Source organism: Telmatherina bonti (assembly GCF_933228915.1).
Source record: "Telmatherina bonti genome assembly, chromosome: 17".
Lineage (NCBI taxonomy): Eukaryota > Metazoa > Chordata > Actinopteri > Atheriniformes > Telmatherinidae > Telmatherina > Telmatherina bonti.
The window spans coordinates 34,197,786-34,222,958 of NC_136615.1; the positions used below are offsets into that span (position 1 = coordinate 34,197,786).

Sequence of the window (25,173 nt, forward strand, 5' to 3'; positions counted from 1 at the left end):
AACTGAAAAGTGCCTTAACCGATGTGCTTACTCTTGTGCTGCAAGGTTAATAAAACGCTGAGTTAATCATTGGGCAGAGAGTTTGTGTGTTCATTATTTGCCGACTTCCTACGATCCTGCAAAATAAACAAAAGTGTTTCATTACAGTTGGGCAAACTCCCATGCCCCCTCCAGGACCCCAAAGAGGGTATAGAGCTGGTCCACTGTTCCGCAACCAGGACAAAAACCACACTGCTCCTCCTCAATCCGGGATTCGACTATCCGGCGGACCCTCCTCTCCAGGACCCCTGAATAGACCTTCCCAGGGAGGCTGAGGAGTGTGATTCCCCTATAATTGGAACACACCCTCCGGTCCCCCTTCTTAAAAAGGGGGACCACCACCCCAGTCTGCCAATCCAGCGGCACTGCCCCTGATGTCCACGCGATGCTGCAAAGGTGTGTCAGCCAGGACAGCCCCACAGCATCCAGAGCCTTAAGGAACTCCGGGTGGATCTCATCCACCCCCAGGGCCTTGCCGCCAAGGAGCTTTTTAACCACCTCAGCGACTTCAGCCCCAGAGATAGGAGAGTCCACCCCTGAGTCCACCAGCTCTGTTTCCTCATTGGAAGACGTGTTGGTAGGATTGAGGAGGTCTTCGAAGTATTCCCTCCACCGACCCACTACGTCCCGAGTTGAGGTCAGCAGCTCCCCACCTCCACTGTACACAGTATTGATGGAGCACTGCTTCCTCCTCCTGAACCGCCGGATGGTGGACCAGAATCTCCTCGAAGCCGTCCGGAAGTCCTTCTCCATGGCCTCACCGAACTCCTCCCATGCCCGAGTTTTTGCCTTGGCAACATGCCGCTTAGCCTGTCGGTATCCATCAGCTGCCTCCAGAGTCCCACAGGCCAAGAAGGCCCGATAGGACTCCTTCTTCAGCTTGACGGCATCCCTCACTGTTGGTGTCCACCAACGAGTCCTGGGATTACCGCCACGACAGGCACCAACGACCTTACAGCCACAGCTCTGGCCGGCCGCCTCAGCAATAGAGGCACGGAACACAGCCCATTCGGACTCAATGTCCCCCGCCTCACTCAGGACATGTTCGAAGCTCTGCTGAAGGTGGGAGTTGAAGCTCGCTCTGACAGGGGACTCAGCCAGACGTTCCCAGCAGACCCTCACAACACGTTTGGGCCTGCCAGATCTGACCGGCTTTCTCCCCCACCATCTGAGCCAACTCACCACCAGGTGGTGATCAATTAACAGCTCCGCCCCCCTCTTCACCCGAGTGTCTAAGGCATGTGGCCGCAGGTCCGACGATACGACTACAAAATCGATCATTGAACTGCGTCCCAGGTAATCCTGATGCCAGGTGTACATATGGACACTCTTATGTTGGAACATGGTGTTCGTTATGGACAATCCATGATGAGCACAGAAGTCCAATAACAAAACACCATTTGGGTTCAGTGGGGGGGGGACCATGCCTCCCAATCACTCCCCTCCAGGTCTCACTGTCATTGCCCACGTGAGCATTGAAGTCCCCCAGCAGAATAATGGAGTCCCCAGAAGGAGCACCCTCCAGCACTCCCTCCAAGGACTCCAGAAAGGGTGGGTACTCTGAACTGCTGTTCGGTGCATAAGCACAGACAACAGTCAGGACCCGTCCCCCCACCCGGAGGGAAACTACCCTTTCATCCACCAGGGTAAACCCCAACGTGCAGGCACCAAGCTGGGGGCTGATGAGAACGCCCACACCTGCTCGGCGCCTCTCACCATGAGCAACTCCAGAGTGGAAGAAGGTCCAGCCCCTCTCGAGAGTACTGGTTCCAGAGCCCAAGCCATGCGTCGACGTGAGTCCAACTATATCAGGCTGGAACCGCTCAACCTCGCGCACAAGCTCAGGCTCCTTCCCCACCAGAGAGGTGACGTTCCACGTCCCTAGAGCCAGCTTCTGCAGCCGGGGATCGGACCGCCAGGGTCCCCGCCTCTTGCTGCCGCCCAGCTCACACTGCACCCGACCCCTACGGCTCCTCCCGCAGATGGTGAGCCCACGGGAGGTGGGGCCCATGCAACCCTTTCGGGCTGAGCCTGACCGGGCCCCATGGGTAAAGGCCCAGCCACCAGACGCTTGCTCACGTACCCCACCTCCAGGCCTGGCTCCAGAGGGGGGTCCCGGTAACCCGTGTCAGGGCAAGGGAACATTTCTGCCCGAGTTTGTATACATCATAGGGGTCTTGTGAGCCGTACTTGGTCTGGTCCCTCCCCTAGACACCTGTTTGCCATGGGTGACCCTACCAGGGGCATATGTATGTGTATATGTAACATATGTAATATATATTACACACAGTCCGCAGGTCTGTGCTGTCCTTTACCCCGGTTCCGAAACGAACCGCCACCCGCCGTGCTGCTCGACCCGCTACATCTCCGCCACCACCTCAGGTAAAGCCTCCATCACACTCCTCTCCAACGACTCTGATAATTGGAGACTCAGTTGTGAGAAATGTAAGATCTCGCTCCATAGTTAGAAACGTGGCGATAGATACTCCAGGGATCGTAGTCAGATACATTCCAGGTGCCAGAGCAGGCCACATTGAATCTCACTTAAAACTGCTGGCTAAAGATAAAGGTAAATACAAGAAGATTATTATTCATGTTGGGGTAAATGACACCTGGTTACGACAATCAGAGATCACCAAAGTAAATGTTGCCTCAGTGTGTGATTCTTACATTTTAAATTTATTAGTATTAAATAAATCAAGATTAAAAAAAGAAAGCCAGTTAAAAGCTAAGCTAATAATGTGAGTCTAGAGCCTTTTCTAAAACACAAGATGTTGAAACATGTTGAAAACAATATAATTTAATATGGGAAAAGAAGAGAAGACAGCAGAACTTGAGCATCAGTTTAAACAGTCCTACAATAATAATCTGATGTTGGAAATACTGGATTTTCAGAGTGATGAAAAGCTTCTGAGAAACCACAACAACAACTCTGGATTCACCTCAAAAAACCAAAACTGGCTTTAAAACTACATACTGTACAAATTGAAAAAAAAATAAGTAAAAATTCTTCAAATAAACAAATATATTATGCAGGAGGAAATCCAGAGTCTCGACTGAGACTGATGAAGGAAAAGACTAAAATAGACAAGATGAACAACACAACTAAACTGCTCCAGTAAAATCTGGAACAAGCACAACAAATTGTTTTACATAAAGATGAGCCTGTTGCAAAACACAGCAAGGAAATAGTTCATATAACTAAGCAAGAAGAGCAGATTTTATTGTGAAGATGAAATGTGATGATACACAAAAATATAATAGTGCACTAGAAACAGCTGCTACTTTTTTGGTGTTTGACAACAGAAGAGTTGTCGAACACCAATGGGCATTCACAATAATAATGTGTACCAGTCCATTTTCTACACCGGTACACAGGTATGCATTGATATACAAGGCAAGGGTTCAAATCCAGTATTGAACATTGTGCACCATGATGGTATTTGTATTTGTATTTATTTTGATCTCCATTAGCTGTTGCAATACAGCTATTCTTCCTGGAGTCAATACAACATTCCTCTCATAATACAATGATTACACCAGTTTTCTACACAACCTTGACCGTGATAGCACATAATTAGCACATCCCACCCCCACCCAAACCCACACACACATACATACACACTCACATACACACACACTCTGTTATTGTTCCTGCAATAAAGGAGGGATAGCCTTCGTCATTATGGTCTCTTACAGTTGTCCACCCAGTAATAAGAGTGGTTACTGAACAATAGCTACTAAATGGTATATACCATCATCAAGTATATATGCAGGGCACAATATTTTAATGATTTTGGAGATGCCTTTTTAAAAGAATTTTAAACAAATATTGACTGCTTGCTTTAATAATATTGCTTGGCAATGTGTTCCAGTTGTACATAGCTCTATAAATAACAGTACTTTTCCCATAGTTTGTTTGTACTCTTGGTAGTCTGAATCTGCCCTCTGTAGCATGTCTGGTTTTATAGTTGTGTTCTTCAAGACTAAAACAAAGCTCTTGGTACAGCGTTCTTGGAAGTTTAGTGGTAATAATATTTCTGGTTAAATTTAGCAGTGAGGCTGTAAATCTCTCGTTTACATTTAACCAGGACAATACATTATGCGTCCAGTTTACGCTGGCTCTAAATGAGCACCGAAGTGCGCATCGAGCTGCTCTGTTTTGGACTATTTGCAAGGCTGTTATATTTGTTGCAGCAGTACAGGACCAAATCTCAGAACAACAGTCTAACTGAGACAATACAAGCGTTTTTATAACATCTGCAATCATGTCATGGGGTAACAAATAATAACATCTTTTGATCATTGACAGACCTCTTCCCATTCTACACACTACTTTATTGATGTGTTTAGACCATGACAGTTTATTATCCACTGCAACCCCAAGCAGTTTGGCCTCTTGTACTTGTTCAACACATATATCCTCAACAACAATGTTCAATTTAGATTCACTCAGTAGCATGTGTCTAGTTCCAAAAACAATACTTTTTGTCTTGCCTACATTCAGTACCAATTTATTATTTGTAACCCACTTAAATACCGTTTTTAATTCTGTATGTCAGTTGTTGTACAAAGATTGCTGTGTACTGTTCCAGCAAAGTGTTTAGCTGCAAGGTGCACAGTTGAAGTGTGGATGGTATGTACAAACAAGATAAAATATGAGCATTGTCTGTCTCAAAAGTTGCACAAATAATAAAAAGTGATTGTTTAAAGTAAAAAGAAATTACAGTTTAATGTTAAATTTTTGTTGTTACAATGCTTCAAATGAAACAAAGTCGTTCACTTTGAACAATAAAGTGTTTAACTGATTACACAGGCAGTTTAAATGGTTTTTTTCAATTGTTTTCTGCAATGATTAATGCAGTTTAACTAATGGCTTCACAATTTTAGTTGTTTTTTACAAACTATTTAAAACTGTCCTTAGCTTCTTGGCAGCAGTTTAACCTTTCACATCTTTTTGCAATTCTGCTGATTACACACATCGCAAAGGCATTCCCAACCCAATGGCAAAAAATGATCACTTCTGCCAGGGTGAATGTAAGAGCTGTTGTGGCGAAGTGCGGAAATGGGGACGATGTCTGCTTGGGTCCTCACCTGCTTGCTTGCATTCATGTCTGTGTGATTCCCACTAATGTTTGCCCACAAAATATTTATTTTTGTAATGATTAGAATGTTGAATGAAACATTATTCTCTGTAAAATGTGTTTGTTTTCATAGTTACGATTAAAAGATTTGTCAGCTATAATATTGAAAAGAAAGCTGTGAAATACATGTCCAAAAGGCTATCACGATATGTGAACATGTGAATGCATCTTTTGTTTCCTTGCAATCTGAGTGCAGAAGTAAGAAAGCCTGCTGACAGAGAAATGCAGTGAGTTTGATATGAAGGTATACTGAAACAATGTTGATTTTTGCTTGTGTTTGTGCACAAATGAATATGTCCACAGAGACAATTAAAATGTACAGTGAAATACTGAAGTGCAATTTGGACAATATAACAGCAGAATGAGTTTATGTGTTCAATAAAATAAGCTGAGAGATCTTGGAGGAACACGACCACGTCTCCTGTGCGACCATTGTGTACCCTGTTTTTCAACGGGTTTTGGGTTCCAGTACCCGTTACAGTTTCTGGGGGCTCGTCTTGGATCCGGTTCCTGTGCCAGGCTGGAAGTGGATCCTATGATACAGACACCGTGGATCTCATGCATCCCATCATTTATACGAACTGATGACGACCCTGGCCTATCCTGTCCATTGGTGGAATAAGTCTTCAAGTACACCAACTCGTGCATCTCGTGAAGAGTAAAGACTGTGCTGTGCAGAAATAAGCTTCCATCAAGTACAAAGAGAGGAAAACAGCTCCTTGGACTGAATGACTTGCAAGGAAAAAGAAACAGCCATGGCAAATGTCAAGTCCCATCTAACACACATTTCTCTGATTCTTTCATATTGTTTGAACCTGATGACAACAATGCACAGCTGGCAGAACTGGACTGTGGAAAAGGTTTGCTGGGGATCCTGGGCTCAAGGAAACCTTATTTGACTGTACCTGTTAGAAATAATACAAGACATACAATCACTGTAACAAGGAAAACAGCTCTGGGCAGCATTCATGGTGTTAAGAAAGAGATTTCAACAGACTCGCCTGACACACCCAACTCAGTAGTGACCATCAACAGTGTTGCTCCAGCACCCACCAACACCACTCAGCCTACATTGCAACCCCCTGTTGACCTCAGCCACCTTTATGAGGAACAAAGGGCAGTGATTAATAAAATGCTTTGTGAAGAAGCTTGAGCTTTTGCACACGACAGCAATGATAGTGGGTGTATACCAAGCTTACAAATGTCAATCACACTCCAAGACCAAATCCCTGTTGGGGCACTTACTCCTCAGTTCCAAAGCCGCTCTTTAAAGGGGCCCTGTTATGGTATTTTGAGTTTTCTGAGCTTTCTACAGTGTTACAGTGTTGAATCCTCATCAGACATGTGAACGGCACCGTTTTTTATCACCTAAACGCATGTTTGAGTTTGAGTTCCAGCACTCTCTCTGTTCGGTTTCCATGGCAATGAAAAACGCGTCGTTTTAGAGAGTTTTTTCTACTTGGAAATCCTTGTGCCGTCCCGGGGGATAAGGTTCGGTGATTGGTTACCTTCTACTGGTTAACAAGGGCATGTACAAATACATCAGGCGGGTGGAAAACGTGGGATAAAGTTATTTCCAATGATGGCTGGTGAGTTTACCAAAGAGAGACATCCTGCTGCATTCGTTGCTGTGGGTTGCTGTTTTCCACTTCGTTTTCAGGCTCTGATTCAGGTTCCAACATGTAGGGCTGTATGCTATGTGTTGACATTGTATTTTGTTTTTTTATTGAGTTTATATTTGCCTAATCCTTCTGTTTATGAGATGTTACATTGACGGTGAAAGCAGGTGCGGTGCGTGCTCCCGATGTAGTGCAGTGGCGGGAGGCGGGGCTTAATGTGGAAGAGTCTCAATCCACTCGTTTTGCCCGCAGGCTGATCTGACAGCCTACAGAGAGGGTCGGTCTGAAGTAAATAAAGCAATTTGTGACAATAACGCAATCAATCCCAGCCCTTCTGGGCTCAGAAATAAAAATAAATTAGCCTGAAATGCACATAATAGTTCCACTTTAAAGAAGTGAAGGAGTACATACAGGACCTGTTGCTGAAAGGATAGTCAGATCCAAGTCGCCTATTGCAGCCCCAGTTGTCTGCGTCAGGAAGAAAAGTGGCAACCTGCAGCTATGCATTGACTGACTGGGTTCCTGGGATATAATCATTCGTACATTCAGGATTTTTCCAAGCCAAGCCAATCTATGAGCTGCTCCAGACTAAGTCAAGCGAACCCTGAACCCCAGCTTGAAGGGCAAAGTCCAAACGACTACAGTTGTCTTCCCGAGAGCCAGTTAATTGGGATACTGGACACCAGGAAGCCCTTGAACAGCTTATCAGCCTCTTGACCAACCTACCAGTCCTGGGGTATCCTGACTTCATTCTGCCGTTTGTTCTTCATACAAATGCATCCGACCAGGGGTTGGGAGCCATCCTGTATCAGCACCAGAATGGAAAATTGAGAGTTATTGGATATGGTTCAAGAACACTCACACCAGCCGAACGTAAATACCATCTGCCCAGTGGGAAACTGGAGTTTCTTATACTGAAATGGGCTGTGTATGAGAAGTTCCGACACTACCTTTATTACGCTCCCAACTTTACTGTCTACAACACAGACAACAATCCGCTGACTTACATTTTGAGTACAGCTAAATTTAATGCAGTCGGACATAGGTGGATTGGTGAACTCTCAGATTTCCAGTTTGGCATAAAGTACAGGCCGGGCAAGTGCAATATTGTCACAGACACCCTATCCCGCCTTCCTCTTGATATGGAGACATATGACATACCTTGCACTCAAGATTTCCCAAGTGAGGCGGTACGTGCAACATGGGATGGGACTCAAGCAGCAAAGTGCAAGGATGTGGCCAACGACCTTGTAAAACAGGGTTCAGCAACCTTTATGGCACTGAGTGCCAGTCTGAAATTTTCTTCTCAATAAGTGTGCCATTAACCATAACACAAAGTGAAATTATGACATACAACATTTCCAACACATCTGGCATTTTACTCCATCTATATAGTTCAATCATATTGTGAGAGATATTTTTTTATGTAACTAAAAAAAAAAAAAGCTTCCATAAACATATTGTACTGCAAAGAGAGGCCAAAACCAAGACCAAAGTGCAACTTTATCCATATCAAAACAAAGCAGCCATAACAGTAGGCTACTGTCTGAATCATAACACAACAAAATAGTCACATAAACATTACAAAGAAATGAACAAACATTTTAAACTAACCCAAGTGTAGGCTGAGGCACAAGCAAATTAACAGGTGCCTACCAGACAGTCAGTGTGATCCCTGGCCTTGCATTTCTTGGCTGAGCTCTGTGATCTGGGGGTTGTAGCTAGTTACTTTGAGTTGCAAACAGGCCTCAGAATGCTCCGTTGTTAACTGACTGCGGGTGGGGCTCAGCACATGTTTCATGTGTGAAAACACCTGCTCACAGAGATATGTAGATCCAAAGACTGACAGCAGTGCCAGTGCAATGGCCCGGAGACAATTTCTCAGGTACAGATGCCCAGCAGCTGAGAATGTGGGCTCCGAGATCTTGCACTGGTGTGGCTTCTAACTGTCGTCTGAGCTCTGCAAACTTTGTCACCCAAAGAGTTGAACTCTTCAACTCAATCAGCTGCATTTCCGTGTCCTGTGTATCCATCCAGTCAATCAAAGCAGCATCCAATTCATGTCCATCAAAGTTGTCGGGCTTGATCAAGAAAGAGGACTGTAAAGAAAATGCTTAGAAATACTGGTGTCCTGACTCGACCCTGAATTCTGCTGCTTGTATTTTAACCATGTTTGTGTGCTTATGCACCTTGTTTTATGTTTGTGTTTAGCGACACACTGGGAAGTGGCAGCCGCTGGTTTTCTCATGCCGCTGAATTCGGTTGTATAACCATGTTCGCGTGGGAAGTAGCCATCCGGAAACCCGGCATGGGACAGGAGCAGGTTTATCGAAACTGGCATGGGAGCGGCTGTTGCCTGAGAAGCCCTCGTTTCTCCCACGAACCGAGTTTAAAAAGGAGAAGTTTTCTCCCCCCGGCAGAGTCAGCTGCGGGTTACGTACGGACGCCCAGCCGAGTTGGAGCTGCTCTGACCGGGAACTGTCGGCTCTCCAGTCCAAGTGTCATCGGTAAGAGACTGCACTATTGTAACTGCGTGCTTAAGCTCAACTCTGAACTGATGTATTTTTCTATGCGTTGCGGGGAAGAAACAGACACATTTATTCTAGCGCCATAGTGGAGTGTGATGTATTTTGCTATGCTTTGTGGGGAATAAAAATAAAAAGATACATTTATTCTAGCATCATAGCGGTGTGTGTGTGTGTGTGTGTGTTTTCTGTGTGCCAACCTCCAGCGAACCTAAACTTTTCCACAAAACACAACGAAAGACTTGTTTACAATCAGGATCAACTGATTAACCTCTCTCAAATCAGGATTATCAGTGAAACAAGACATCAAATCCCGATGGAGTTGAAAAGAAAGAGGAGAGGATGCAGAGCGGGAGTCAGAGAGCGGAGAAAGCAATGGAGATTTAAACCATTTCTCCCGACCATCGTCATGGGTAATGTGAGATCGCTAGCTAACAAAACGGACGAGCTCGAGATGCTAACAAGGTCTCAGAAAGAATACAGAGAGTGCAGTATTATGTGCTTCACCGAGACATGGCTGCATGAACACATCCCTGACTGTAATGTGTCTGTACCGGGCTTTAAAACGGTCCGTGCAGACCGCAGTAGACAACACAGCGGAAAGCTAAAGGGTGGTGGAATTGCAGTGCTGGTTAACCAGCGTTGGTATCATCCTGGACATGTTACTGTCAAGGAGAAGATATGCACAAGGGACATGGAACTGTTAGCTGTGAGCTTCCGTCCATATTATTTACCCAGAGAGTTTACCTGTGTTATTCTGGTAGCGGTTTATATAATACCTGGTACCGCACCAGACACAGCCTGTGACGTCATCAGCTCCGTCGTTGCTCGGCTACAAACACAGCATCCAAACTCATTCATGGCGATCTCCGGAGACTTCAACAACGTCTCCCTCTCTGCAACTCTACCAACATTCCAGCAGTTTGTCAGCTGCTCCACCAGAGAAAATAAGATGTTGGACTTATTTTATGCAAATATGAATAATGGATACAGTTGTTCTGCCCTGCCTCCTTTAGGAAGATCTGACCATAATCTGGTTCTTCTCACCTCCACCTACAAGCCCATCGTTCAGCAGCAACCAGTCATCACAAAGACTATCAAAATCTGGTCTGCTGAAGCTGAAGATGCTCTTAGAGGAGGCTTTGAGGCTACAGACTGGAACGTCCTCTGTGAACCTCATGGAGACGACATCAATGCCATGACTGAGTGTGTGACAGATTACATAAACTTCTGTGTGGACAGCATCGTCCCAACAAGAACAGTGAGGTGCTTCCCCAATAACAAACCCTGGATCACCAGTGACCTGAAAAAGCTGCTGAACATCAAAAAGAAAGCCTTCAGGGATGGAGACAGGGAGTTATTGAGGGCAACACAAAAACAACTTAAAACACAAACTAAGAAGTGCAAGGAGGACTACAGGAAGAAGTTAGAAAGTCAGCTCCAGCAGAATAACCTGAGGGATGTGTGGTCTGGAATGAAGAAGATCACCGGCTTCAAGTTAAAGGGGGACCAGCCTGATGGAGGTCTGGACAGAGCTAACATATTCTTCAACAGGTTCAGTTCACCCCCTACCTCCAGCCCAACAGACCACACACCCTCCATAAGCCCACTGCTTTCCTGTCACGCCTCCAATCTGTCACCCTGCAGCTCAGTCATGGACCAGAACACAGCTTCATCTCCCTCCACATCAGGACATCCTGAGACCTCCACCTTGTTTGTCTCCTGCAATCAGGTTAAGAAGCAACTTGAGAAACTGAACCAGAACAAGGCTGCAGGTCCAGATGGTGTCAGTCCCAGAGTTCTCAAGACCTGCTCAGAACAACTATGTCCGATTCTCCAGCACCTTTTCAACACCAGTCTGAGACTAAATAGAGTCCCAGTGCTGTGGAAAACCTCCTGCCTTGTTCCAGTGTCTAAAAAAACACAACCAGCTGAACCAAGTGACTACAGACCAGTTGCCCTGACATCTCACATCATGAAAGTCCTGGAGAGACTCTTACTGGCTCACCTCAACAAGCAAGTAAACACCTTTCAGGACCCATTCCAGTTTGCATATCGTAATGGACTTGGGGTTGAAGATGCCATCATATACCTGCTCCAGAGAGCACACTCTCATCTGGACCATTCAGGCAGCACTCTGAGGGTCATGTTCTTTCATTTCTCAGTGCTTTTAATACCATTCAGCCTGCTTTGTTATGTGAGAAGCTCCATAAATTCCAGGTGGAAACCTCCACAACCACCTGGATCTATGACTACCTCACAAACAGACCACAGTTTGTGAGACTGAAAGGTTGTGTGTCTGAGATGGAGGTCAGCAGCACTGGTGCACCACAAGGAACTGTACTCTGGCCATTCCTCTTCACTCTGTACACCTCAGACTTCCAGTACAACTCTGAGTCCTGTCATCTGCAGAAATACTCTGATGACTCTGCAGTTGTGGGGTGTATCAGGGATGGACAAGAAGCAGAGTACAGAGAACTGGTCAGTCAGTTTGTTAAATGGTGCGGTGACAATCATCTCATATTAAATAGCAGCAAAACAACAGAGATGATTGTTGACTTCAGGAGGAAGAAGAATAAACAAAGCACTGTTTCCATCCTGGGAGAGGAGGTGGAGGTGGTGGAGGAATACAAGTATCTTGGAGTTCAGCTGGACAACAAACTGGACTGGAAATGCAACACTGACTACATCTACAAGAAAGGTCAGAGCAGACTGTACTTCTTAAGGAAGCTGAGATGGTTTAACGTCTGCACCAAGATGTTGCATATCTTCTATAAGTCTGTTGTGGAGAGTGCAGTCAGCTTTGCAGCATCTGCTGGGGTAGTAGCATCAGAACCAGAGACTTGAAGAGAATCAACAAACTGATCCAGAAAGCTGCTTCTGTGCTTGGAGTAACTCTGGAGCCGCTGGAGCTGATTGTCCAAAGAAGAATGCTGCACAAGCTGATGAAGATGATGGAGGATTCTTCACACCCTCTCCACAACACAGTGATGAAACAACAAAGTGTGTTCAGTGAGAGGCTTCTTCAGGTCCGATGTAAGACTGAAAGATACAGAAGATCATTCCTGCCAGCAGCCATCAGCCTCCGGAACAAGACCTCCTCCAGTTATTATTATTATATACTACAATATTGAATTTCCCTTTAGGGATTAATAAAGTATATTTTCATTTAATTTCATTTCATTAACCGGCTAAAATCTGCGGTTGTTCTACATTCTTTTTACTTGAAGTGGGAGATTGGGTACCTGTCAATCAAAGGACACGCCCCTAAATATGCAGAATTTCAAGATTAAATTACTTTTATACGTGTGAATTTTTTTTTTTTTTTTTAAATCACTCCCTCCACAGTTGTCATGAAGGTAAACCTGACCTATTCACCCTAAAATGGATTTTTGAACCAGGCTGTAAACATGTTTATTTCTGCTGTAAACATGTTTATTTCTGCTGTGAAGTTGGTCTCTTTAACATGGGAGTCTATGGAGATTTGCTGTGTTATGGAGCCCCTAGTGGATGAAGGGGGAACTGCAGTTTTATGCATGCTTCACTTTTAACCAACAATGCTGCAATTTGTTCTTTTTCTTTGGAAAAAAGACAAAAAAACGGTTTGTGAAGACAAAGCAAAAATGTCTTCTTGTTTAGAGCAAGAGTTTTTTTCTTATTTATTTTTTATTCTTTTTTATTTATTTATTTTTATTTATTTATTTTTTTATCTCTCTTTTAATTTAAGAATAATAAGAATTGAAGAATAAAAACTTATTTAAGACAGTTTTTATTGTCTTCACTGGTTTGTGACTCTCCAATATGACCAAACATGATGTCCTCTAACCACCATACAAACTTCCACAGCAAGTCGTCTGACTGTTCGTTGGAGTGGAAAGGAAACAGCGGCTCCAGATCGCTCTCCAGAAGGATTTCCATTTTTTAATAACCAGCTTTTTCTGCCTCCTCTTGCTTCCAGGCTGCAGAGGCTTTCCTGGTGATGCTGCTGTCAGATGCCAACCTGTGTGCCATCCATGCCAAGAGGGTCACGTTGTTTCCACGTGACATTCAGTTGGCCAGGAGGATCCGTGGGGTGGACAACCTGTAGAAATGCAGACTGGAGGAATCCCAGTAACATAAAGGAGATTTTACTTTTCTGTGTTCGCAAGTTCAAAACGTTTCATTCCTGTTTCTGAATTTTATCATGAATAAATCTACTTATTTTATTAGTTTGGTGGATTCCTGTGATAATTAAACAAAATCAAGGAAGCCGTTCTTTAGGAAGAAAAATGAGGATGAAGGACTGAGGTCACATGATGCAAGAACTGGACTGAAGATCAGGGGCATCCAGAACCTGGACCCGATGGAGGGACGGACCCCGCCCAGAACCTGGACCCGATGGAGGGACGGAGCCCGCCCAGAACCTGGACCCGATGGAGGGACGGACACCGCCCAGAACCTGGACCCGATGGAGGGACGGAGCCCGCCCAGAACCTGGACCCGATGGGGGGACGGACCCCGCCCAGAACCTGGACCTCTACAGGTCTGAGAGGGACGGAGCCCGTAGGCTTCTGAAGAGCTGAATTGAAGCTCAGTGGACGGTTCTGTATATATGATGGTTCCTACCATCGTCATCTTGGCAGGGTCATGCATGTCGTCTTGCCTAGAAAATCTCTCCCAGGCTGTAAACATGTTTATTTCTGCTGTAAACATGTTTATTCCTGCTGTAAACATGTTTATTTCTGCTGTAAACATGTTTATTCCTGCTGTAAACATGTTTATTCCTACTGTAAACATGTTTATTCCTGCTGTAAACATGTTTATTCCTGCTGTAAACATGTTTAGTTCTGCTGTAAACATGTTTATTCCTGCTGTAAACATGTTTATTCCTGCTGTAAACATGTTTAGTTCTGCTGTAAACATGTTTATTCCTGCTGTAAACATGTTTATTTCTGCTGTAAACATGTTTATTTCTGCTGTAAACATGTTAATTCCTGCTGTAAACATGTTTATTTCTGCTGTAAACATGTTTATTTCTGCTGTAAACATGTTTATTCCTACTGTAAACATGTTTATTTCTGCTGTAAACATGTTTATTCCTGCTGTAAACATGTTTATTTCTGCTGTAAACATGTTTATTCCTGCTGTAAACATGTTTAGTTCTGCTGTAAACATGTTTATTTCTGCTGTAAACATGTTTATATCTGCTGTAAACATGTTTATTTCTGCTGTAAACATGTTTATTCCTTCTGTGCAGTTGGTCTTTTTAACATGGGAGTCTATGGGGATTTGCTGTTTTGGAGCCTCTAGTGGATGAAGGGGGAACTGCAGTTTTATGTACTTCCACATTGGCTCCACTTTTAACCGCCGGAGGTTTCTGCTTGGAACTGACAAAAGGCTAAAACATCCAAAGAAGAGGTTTGGAAAATCCTTGAAGGATCCTGGAGAACAGTTCCTGAAGACTCCTGAAAGAAACGACAGAAGGTTCGGACTGATGAAGAGTAAAATTTCATCTCATTCACCAACAAATTTCTTCTTAAATCCTACAAACAAATATTTTACAAAAATCATGGACCTCACCAAAATCCCCGTATCTATTATTTCCGGAGGACTCTTACGAACATCGGAGATATTTAAACATTTGTGACGTTTTCTTCCGTTCACTTCATTAAAACAAAGTTCCAGTAAAGTTTTTGTCTGATTTTTAAATGTTTTGATGAATTACTTTTTATTTGGAGGTGAAATCCTTCACAGCAGTGGAGACAGATCTGTTCTTCCAAACAGATGGTTCCTTTAACCACAGCATCACTTCCATGTCCAGTCACCTTTAACTCCCAGATCCAGCTGCAGAATGTGGCATGTAATTATTACAATTCATAACCACGGTGTCTTTTTAATGGAATCATTTAGAAATGCATGTTTGTCTTGGCCGCCTGGTTAATAAAACCTATCAGACTCACCTGGAGGATCCATCAGATGCAACACTCCCTCCAGGTGAAGCGCATCTTAAAATGTTTCCACAGCAGGAGGAAGTTTGCTCTCCACACACCAGGAGGTACAGTCATGTGTTTAACGGTGTATGCTTTCTTCTTTAGCCACGACACCACGAGGACGTGCGTCCTGACACGCTCGTGGACCGGACGGCAGGCTGCTTCCAAGTCCAGGAGGAATTCATGACTAGTTTGTACATGAAGCTGATTTTATGCTACTTGAAGCTCATCGTCTGGTAAAGGCCCAGTTTGCAAAATACAGAAATATGAAATCTGTTAACATATTTATTATACTTAATAATTATGAACAAATGTGTACAAATTCTTTTAAAACCCGTCCACACATCCATTCTCTTAACCTCTAAGTCCAGTTAAGGGTCGCAGGAAGCTGGAGTCAGGTAGGCTACACCTGGACAGGTCTCCAGTCCATCACGGGGAAAAACCAGTTTCATTCCACAGTCACAGTTTGATTTTCCTGATTTTGTGAATGGAAGTTAAATGACTGACATGGATGCTTGATGAAGCTGTAATAACTTAGTTTTCAGGTAAATAAATAAGTTTTCTGTTTAAAACGTGAGAGACGGTATATAGCTGCTGTATGCAGATGTTGCAACAGAATTATTAGATCAAAATACATTTTCTGTTTTTTATTCTCGTCAAGCAGAAACATTTCAGTCATTTTTGTCAAGAAATAATTGTTGTACTCTCATTTATTGCTGTTCACACAGGAATGTGTGACAGGAACTGGACAACACCTGTGTTGTGACACGGTGGGCTTTCTGCTCCACTGTGACGAGCAGAATTAAGGTGGGATCATATTATTATTATTATATTATTATTATTATTATTATTATTATTATTATTATTGTTGTTGATAATAATAATAATAATAATAATGGTAATAATAATCACAATGATAATAATAATAATAATAATAATAATATAATTAATAATATTGTATTATTCATTAATAATGTTTCATTATTATTATCATCCTTAATATTATCATCATTATTATCATTAATATTTATTATTATTATTATTATTAATAATAATAATAATAATAATAATTAATTAATGAAATTATCATTATATTATTATTATTAGTAGTAGTAGTAGTATTTCTCTCATTAAAAATATCTAATAATTATTATTACCATTATTATTATTATTATTATTATTATTATTATTATTATTATCATCATTATTATTGTTATTATTTTTAATATTATTATTATTATTATATTATTATTTTCAATATTATCATTATTATTATTATTATTTCGTGCTTGTATGTATCTTTAAAAACAGGTGATGTGTCAGATGAAGGATCAGTATGACACACTACAAACCGGATGTACCCTCCCCAAACCGACACTCACACCGACTGGCCCTCTCTCCTGTCTTCCCTCTCTCCTGCCTTTCCTCTCTCCTCCTGCAACACCCCCAGGACCCACTGGGTTTCACTGCGGGCACCTACACGGCTGAGGTCCGGGATCTCTGCAGGGTTCTAGGACAGAGACACAAACCAAGCTGTCCTAGAACCCTGCAGGAACCCTTCACAGAGCTGGAAGGATTTTAGCTTCAGGCTGCAAGATGGGGTCTATTTATACTGTTGGCCACATACGTCATCGTTTATGTAATCTCTGACCACGCCCACACACCAGGACCCCTATTCTATACCAGGGGCGTGGCACCGAATACCACGCCCACAAAGGGGCGGGACTTAAAATAAAAGTTTATGTTAAGATGGCACCTTAAGATTCTGTTTAGTGATTATTATTATTATACTATTACTATTAATTATTACTATTATTATTATTATTATTATTAATAATAATAATAATAACATTTCATGCTTGTATGTATCTTTAAAAAGAGGTGATGAGTCAGCTGAAGGATCAGCATCAAACACACACAGATACATCACACTGGTCGGAATAAATACGTCATAAATTATGTCATAAAAAGATGATTATGGTTACCACGGTTACAAATGTAATCATGGCAACCAAACAAAGTCTCCTGACAAGGTGACATTGTCATGAAAGGTTAAGCCCCGCTGTTGTCATGGTTACATTATAACCCAGAGGAAGTTTGGTGACAGGAGACATATTTCCTAAAAATTCCAAACACAACAAAGTAAACAGGATGTGTTTTATTTGCACTTCTTTTCACTTTTTAGTTTACTTTAAATAGTGTTTAAAGGTTGTTTTGTTTTTATTTGCTTTTAGTGAAATAATGCATTTGGTACATGTAAACATGACCCAACGTCAAAGATACACAATGTGACACATCCTCCCCTCCAGACTGACGTAACATCATGACCGTGCTGCACGCTGCTTTGTTTTCTTTTTCTTGGCGACGATCAGCAGGCTGGACTGGTCTTCAGACTATGCTGATTGCAAGATGCTGACAGAAAAAAAAACTCCCAAAGATCTGACTCGGTGGCAGCGGACGATGTCTGCTCGGGTCCTCAGTGCTCCATCTAACCTACTTGCACTCATGTCTGCATTCATGCACTCCAAAAGTTCATTTCTGTTCTTACTCAAATTACTATTGTATACTTTACTTAAGTCTTACTATCCTGTTGATTGAACTCAAGGAATATGAGTAATGTACCTCTTTAGCCCAAAAGAGATGTAAGACTCAGTTCTTTTGTGTTAACTGGACTTGAAAATTTTTTTTACTGGAGGACTTGCTTGAGTTCAGCAGTGCACATGCGCAGTAAAGCACTGCAAGAAGCTTCTGGAAACTTTGCAGACTTGACCGTTGGAAGACTCCGACCTCCTCTTTAGGTAAGTTATTCAACTTAAATATGGTTTCATTTGTCATTTATGACTTTATTATTCACATATTATTGGGACAGGTGATTTTTTTCTTCATGTAGAAGGTGATAAAAATGTTTGCAGCCTAATGTTAATATTAACACAAGCAACCGGCTCCAGCTCCGCTCCCACATGAGAATCATACAAAATAGATCATGAAATTGACCACATACCTTACAAAAAAAAACCATATATAATGTATATATCTAGTAGCAGCCCGCTCTAGCTCTTTAACACGATGAAAAGTGGGAAGAAAGAGATGAGCCTCACCACGACATTCAAGCTAGCGGCTAACGCTAATGAAAACGTCACTTTTAAGCTCCGGTATGTAACTTAACATAATTTGTCTCGACCCGCTTTACAGGATTAGATTGCAAAATGGCGTGGAGTCGTCCTGGATGGTTTATTTGAACCTAAACTGGACTCTTCAGTTTAATAAAGGGACTCGGTCAGTGCTTCAATGTTACTGCAACTTATCGACAACTACTCTACAGCTAATTCCACTCAGACACGGTGGCGGTAAAGCGCTGATTTTCAATTCTCAGTGTGGAATGAGAGTCGCTACGGTGTTTTAGACCAAACGCGTTTTTAGCGTCAAAAGCGCTTATGGCTGGTCACTAAACTGCCACTTTTGTGTCAGTCCTGCCGCGTTTGCCGCTTGTCTGGAGCGAGCGGCAAACGCGGCGGAAAAGAGAGGGGGGAAAGCGGAGCTTTCCTTCCGGTCAGTCTGAATGATGGCGGTGCAGTAGAGAGATGGCATTGTTTTATTTAATAAATAAAGCTAGAGAACGTCGTCGTAGGGCAGTGATAGTCACTGTTAATGCAACAAGAGCCGCACACAGCAGAGTCGCCGAATACCCCCCCCCCCCAGAACAAAGCGTTGCTAGGCAACGTATCCTGCTGCGTTGCCAAATCAGTAATATTCAGCTTTTTCTTTTTTGCTTTTTTGCAAGGAATGGTTATCCTAAAAATTGCACGGAGTAAGGGTATTCTTATGTAACAGCAGATGGTGAAAATACAATCATGCCTCCAGAATGTGGGTGTTTTTTTTTTTCATTATATATACGGAGCTACCGACAGCAGCTCTTTGGAGGAGTTCCAGCATTCCAACACACCAATAGCAGCGCTCATAAACATATTTTTTTCTGTCAAATTATTAAATCTCTAGTTTTATGTGGTCCATTAAAGTCGAAACAAAAACTGGGAAATTGAAATTTGCTTTTTAGAATGGTGTCAGCAGTGGCCTTAATATCTGAGGATAAACAGGTTATCTTCAGACATTAAGAGCTTTAAAAATGAATTGAAAATGTAGAAATAAAGTTGAAGTTCCATTTTTAATATAATTGTAACTTCTGTAAATTCTCTACATATAAAGCATAGAAATTGGACATTGCATGTTCATGTAAAATTGATTTTGTCTGTAGTTAAAAAAAAAAAAAAAAACAGTTTATGTTGAGTGCACTTGTGGAGCTAATGTAAGCCTCGCCTCCACTTGTGATATCTATGCATTTAGAGCTATGTTTGTAACTTTTTTTTTTTCTTCTTTCAGATTGAAAACACGCATCAACACAGATGCAGTGGACATGTAAGTTTTGCAACTTAACTTGTGAAAAGCGAGGGCAACTCCTCAAACATTATAGACTAAAACATGGTGGTTACACAAGAACATTGCCATTACCATGTCCTCATAAGCAATGCCCCTGCACATTTAAGTCTTTTAATGCACTAAAGGTACATTTATCAAGACTGCACTCACTGATTAGTGATCATCATATTGATGCAAGAAATCATGTGTTCCACTGTCAACTTTGTGATTTCAAAGAGCCATGTGCAGAAAAGGATTTTTTTTTCACATTTACGTACACATATCTGAATGCGCCAAAAAGTGCAGTGCCCCTACCAGGATTGTGTATTTGAAACAAGTGTCTATTCAACATTTAATTCCCACAAAAGCAAGAACCATGATGGCAGACATATGGATGGGCAGTTGCCATTCAAGCCAGGGATTTTAACGCACACAGATACATTGAGTGAAGCTGCTAGAACTGAAGTGGAAAATGACATTCAAGATCAAATTCAAGATCAAGATGAGGAGGAGTTGGTGGCAAGTAATGCTAATGACTTGGAGGATCAACTTGAGCACAATTTGGCAGCCCTCTTCCACAGAATGAGAACTGTTCTCAATATGTCTGAAAGTGCTGTACAAGATTTAATCCAGCAAATACAGCAGCTAATGGATCTTTCAAGGCCTTTGCTTTTCTATGCCATCCAAAAAATGCTCCTAAACTATTTTCCTGATGCAGATGTGTCCATAGCAAGAGAAATGGTAAATGCAGTCTTGGAGAGCAATGTTATACTGAAACACACTCAGGTTGGAGGTTCCCTATCCACCTCCTGCAAAAGAGCAATATTTGTCTGCAAGATATCCACCTCAAAAGACAGTCCTTTCAGCAACATCCGTTTTCATAGATGGGATTAAGTATGCAAGTGACATGTTGGTGTCTGTTGGTTCCTGTGCAGGCCTTCCAGAGTTCAGGCAGATTCATCAGGTTTTAGTTGTGGAAACCAGTGTTATGTTCATTTGCAGACCAATGTTTGCATGGTATCATGAACACCTCAGATCTTACGAAATCTGCAAAAGTAGTTCAAGCCTGCTTGTAACCCAGTTAAAGGACCTCAATGACATTGTTCCCCTCTATGCCTACAGAGTGAAAGGCCAGCTGTTTGTTACTCTGAAGCGTTACATTTTGTGCTGATGCACTATTTTATTCTTTCAGAGTTATGGACCAGTCTTGGCCAGTGAGAGTGATGGTTGGTGAAAATGACATTCGCAAGATAATTTTCCAAGAAAAGCCAACAGATGTGGAAGAACTCAAAAGTGAGCTGAAAAAACGACTCAATCTGGCGTACGACTTCATGCTTCACTATGAAGACCCAGATTTCAACAATGCCTTCTGCATATAACTGAGTTGCCTACAAGACCAACTCTGAAGATTGTCTCACTTGAAGACGTAATTGTGACATTGTCTTCAAGCATCCTTTCATCTTCAGCAAGTGATCTGTCTACGGCAAGTTCATCTGACACTGATATTCTTCCACACAGCGAGAAGACCTCCCGTGACCCATGGCCCTCTACATTTGAGATACCATATTTCTCAGTGGATATTGAATATAGACTGAGACAGGGAAACCTAACTTACATGAAAGAAGGAACACGCATGTCAGTTTCACAAGACATGAAACATGACATTTTGCAGAAGCTGGCAGAGGAGATGTATAAATACTCAGCATATCCCCAAGATGAACACTTCTCTATTGTTGCAGAGGCACTGACTGGTAAGCACCCATGCCTTAAAGAGCCAGGATCCACTAGGGCTTGCAATGGATGGAAGACCAGCTTAAAATTCAAAATGGGTAATTTCCGTGCCAAACTTCGCCGTTGTGGAATGGCAGATGTGTCTGTCAACAGTAATAAGAAAAGCAGAGAGAACCCAGATGGACAACCATCAGGAAAAAATCTGAAGAGACCAAAGAGAAGTGTGTGTGTCCCCCCACACTGGAGAAATGTCTCCAACAGATACCTGGTGAAACATCACAACAGATACCTGGTGAAACATCACAACAGATACCTGGTGAAACATCACAACAGATACCTGGTGAAACATCACAACAGATACCTGGTGAAACATCACAACAGATACCTGGTGAAACATCTGACATCTCTGTCCAGAAAAGCGCAGTCCTAGGAACTGGTAAAATACGGCGTAGGACCCTCAAGCTCCCAGGACTCTGGTAGCAAACCCGAGCTTGAGAGATGAACAGCCACCTGCCCTACCGTGGGGAGTTGGGGAGATGGGAGGGGTGGGCGAGAGAGGAGTTTTTTTTTTCTATATGTGTGTGTAGAAATGATAAAAATAACAGAAATTAAGTTAAATTAATTAACCTAATTAATTAAATTAAGAAAAATGATTGTATTCCATTGAGTATGTTTGTTAGTGTACTGGGAAGCCAGCATACGTCAGATGGAGGAACATCTATCAGTGATCAATACATTTAATTTGACTTCTATCATGGTTTTTTTTTATTTTTTTTTATGTACACTTCCAGTCAAAAGTTTGGACACACTTTCCCATTAAACCCAATGGGAAAGTGTGTCCAAACTTTTGACTGGTAGTGTACAAACATCGTGACTGCAGCTCCTCCCCAGCTGTCACAGGGTTTGTTTTGATTATCAGGTGTAACAACAACCACTTACTTTTAAACCCACCACAATCATCTTGTTATCACAAGAAACCGGTCTTCCTCCGCACGAGGTAACGAGACAATGAACTCATTATCTCCCAATAACAGCTAAATAAAAGAATAAAAGTAAAGCACAGCTGATCTTCTGTACTTTGCACTGAGATGTTGCTTTATTTTTTCTGTCACTTGTGTCCTTTTAGCTATTTGCCAATTGGAGTCATGTTCCTGATGGCGAGCTTTGTTATTGAGATTGGGAACAACTGGGAGACGGCTTTTAACCTTGGAAAGTTCGTTGGAGCCGTGTTGATTGGGTACGTTCTGTACACACATGCTGGTCATGCGACCACAGCTGCTTGTCACTGATATATTTTGTATAACTGACTTTCACACTGAAAGTTTTGCTCTTTGTCAGACTTATCATCCGGAGCAATAGTTCTACCTCTGATCTATCTGTTATTGGTCCGCAAAAACCCCTTTGTTGTCGTAAGAGGGGTGTTTCCTGCCTTACTGAGGGCGCTGATCATCTCTCGCTCGTAAGAGTTCTCTTAATCTCGATTAAACATTACAAGATCACAGCACTATATACATTAGTGTGTGTATAATAAAGCATGTGGACATGGTAGAGATGTTCAAAAATATGTCTTCCCTTGTGTCTCCAAGCGACGCATCCTCACAGACTTACCAGTGTTGCGAGCGAGTCCTCAACATTAACCCAAGTATCACTCAGTTCATGCTTCCTCTTGGGATCAATATCAACATGGATGGAACAGCCCTTTATGAAATGGCTGCTGCAGTCTTCATCATGCAATTCAACGGCATCCCCATAAACTGGAGCAAGTTATTCACCATTGGGTGTGTTCCACTTTTATTTTTGTTTTTTAACTTTATGTCCCATTTGATATGGATTAGCATTGGTTTGACTAACAAGTTAAACCCAGCTGAAGTCACAGAGTTTAGATCAGGTTTGCAGATGCCTGCTAGTTCAGTATCAACACAGCTTTGTCATCCCTGTGTAGTCTGACCGCGGCAGTCGCCTCTGTGGGACAAGCAGGAATCCCAGCCACAGGAACAACCACCACTCTCTTCATTTTGACCATCATTGAGGTTCCTGCAAATCACGCTTCCCTCTTGCTGGCGATAGAACGGCTGATGTGAGCATAACCTCCTTTCTTGCACATTTAACATCACATAAAACAACATGAAAAAGTAGCTGTTTTACCATGTTCACTGTGTTTCCAGCGATCGCTGCAGTGGAGTTGTTAGCGTCCTGGGAGACTGTTTTGGTGTGGCACTGGTTGAACATCTCTCTACTGAAGAACTGTTGAAAATGAACGATGTAAGCAGTGACAGGTAAAGTCTTTTTTTCTTAAGCTCTTTTGATCCCGTCTAAAACACAATTAGTATCCGTCATGGGCTTGTCAGTGAAGTAATCTCTGATGGTGTCTGTGTACGTTTGACAAGAATAAAAATACATGTGCACGTTTCTGCCACAAAATAGCACGCACAGATTGAGGTTGAAGCCTCCGAGCCCAGGTGTCTCCAACCAGCAAGTCAAAATTCAGAATTATGAGAGATAGAGGAGGAAATCTAAGATGCTTCCACAACTTAGGAAAAAAACCCTATGTGGCTGTTTCTAGTTTTTCTTAACTAATATCTGAAATACCAATTTTGTCTGACTCTTAATTTCCGAAACTGACATCAACTGATACCAATATTTTGGAGCAGGTTGTGCCAAACAAAAATATCTGAAAAATTATACGATACATCTCGTAAATGTGATCATTTAGAGTTCGAGGAGACATCGCTGAAGAAGTATAATGCATGATACCTGCATGTTGTGTGAAGGTTATGTCACTAAAGAAGGACAAACTGATTCCAATAAAAGCCAAGGATGCGTTTTAATGCTGACATCGACCAATAATCAGTTCGCTGATTATATCTCACAGCTCTGCTTTAATGTATATACAATCATTAATATAATGCTGTTGTTTTAATAAACTTTGTTTACGCAGTGTTGGAATGTGTTGTGTAACTTGTGATTTACAACTGTGTTTTTTTTTCTGTCATTCAGCCTTGTGACAGCTATCTGTGATCCAGATGACTTGCAGCAGCCACATGGTCCTCTCACATTAGAAAGAAAGCCGCTTCACACTTCCTGATTCTCTTCCAGGATATTAGAAAAGTATATTGTTATGTTTAAACAAGCTGCTCATTCAGTGTTGATAGGGTATATTTAGCTCAGTGGGTTCATTCAGGCGTGTATATAATTTAGCATTTGGTGTTAAAGACAGTCAGTGTATTTGCACACAATAAATATTTTAAAAATGTTTTATAAATCTTTATGACATAAATGTCTTTATCCATGTTTTATATCTGTTAATAAAATATAATTGCAGTTCATTTGTTTTCATTTATTTTCCAGATCACCTTTGAATTGAGAGAGCAGTCAACTCAGTTTTAGCCCAAAATCCACCGAATCTCGACTTTTTCTTTCTCTATTAGAGGGTCTCCAAAAAATGCTCTGCAGGAATTTATTCTTCGTAATTTCGTACGGACGTAATTTCCTAAATGATCAAATTTTTATTAAAAAATAAAGTCAACAGTTTGTGTCAGCATAGAAGTACATACTAAGTAATATGCAATACTAAAAACAAATGTCTGCAATATCAACAGCATGAATGACAACAAGACAATATTATAGGGAGGTATGATCCAGATTTTGGTTCAAATGACCAAATTATTTGTAGCCCTTTATTTGTGCACATCAGTGTTTCTGCTTGTTTGCCTGCATGCATTCATTCTCTGTA

The 25,173-nt window shown here is 42.0% G+C and overlaps 1 protein-coding gene across 5 annotated transcripts; it reads left to right on the top strand.

Annotated features, from left to right (window-relative positions):
- Positions 1 to 18,023: 18,023 nt before the first annotated feature.
- LOC306767950 (excitatory amino acid transporter 3-like) lies at positions 18,024 to 24,666 on the top strand. 5 transcript variants are annotated; one of them, XM_079256125.1, is made up of 9 exons: positions 18,024 to 18,094; positions 19,674 to 19,709; positions 20,902 to 21,460; positions 22,567 to 22,677; positions 22,779 to 22,899; positions 23,027 to 23,218; positions 23,383 to 23,517; positions 23,606 to 23,716; positions 24,438 to 24,666. In XM_079256125.1, the coding sequence occupies exons 6-9, from the start codon at positions 23,097 to 23,099 to the stop codon at positions 24,523 to 24,525; spliced, it is 456 nt and encodes a 151-aa protein (XP_079112251.1). In that variant the 5' UTR covers positions 18,024 to 18,094; positions 19,674 to 19,709; positions 20,902 to 21,460; positions 22,567 to 22,677; positions 22,779 to 22,899; positions 23,027 to 23,096; the 3' UTR covers positions 24,526 to 24,666. The 5 variants fall into 5 exon arrangements, with proteins under 5 accessions (XP_079112251.1, XP_079112247.1, XP_079112248.1 ...); XM_079256121.1 differs by having other exon boundaries at positions 22,779 to 23,218; XM_079256122.1 differs by having other exon boundaries at positions 20,902 to 21,002; positions 22,779 to 23,218.
- The last annotated feature ends 507 nt before the right edge of the window (positions 24,667 to 25,173 follow it).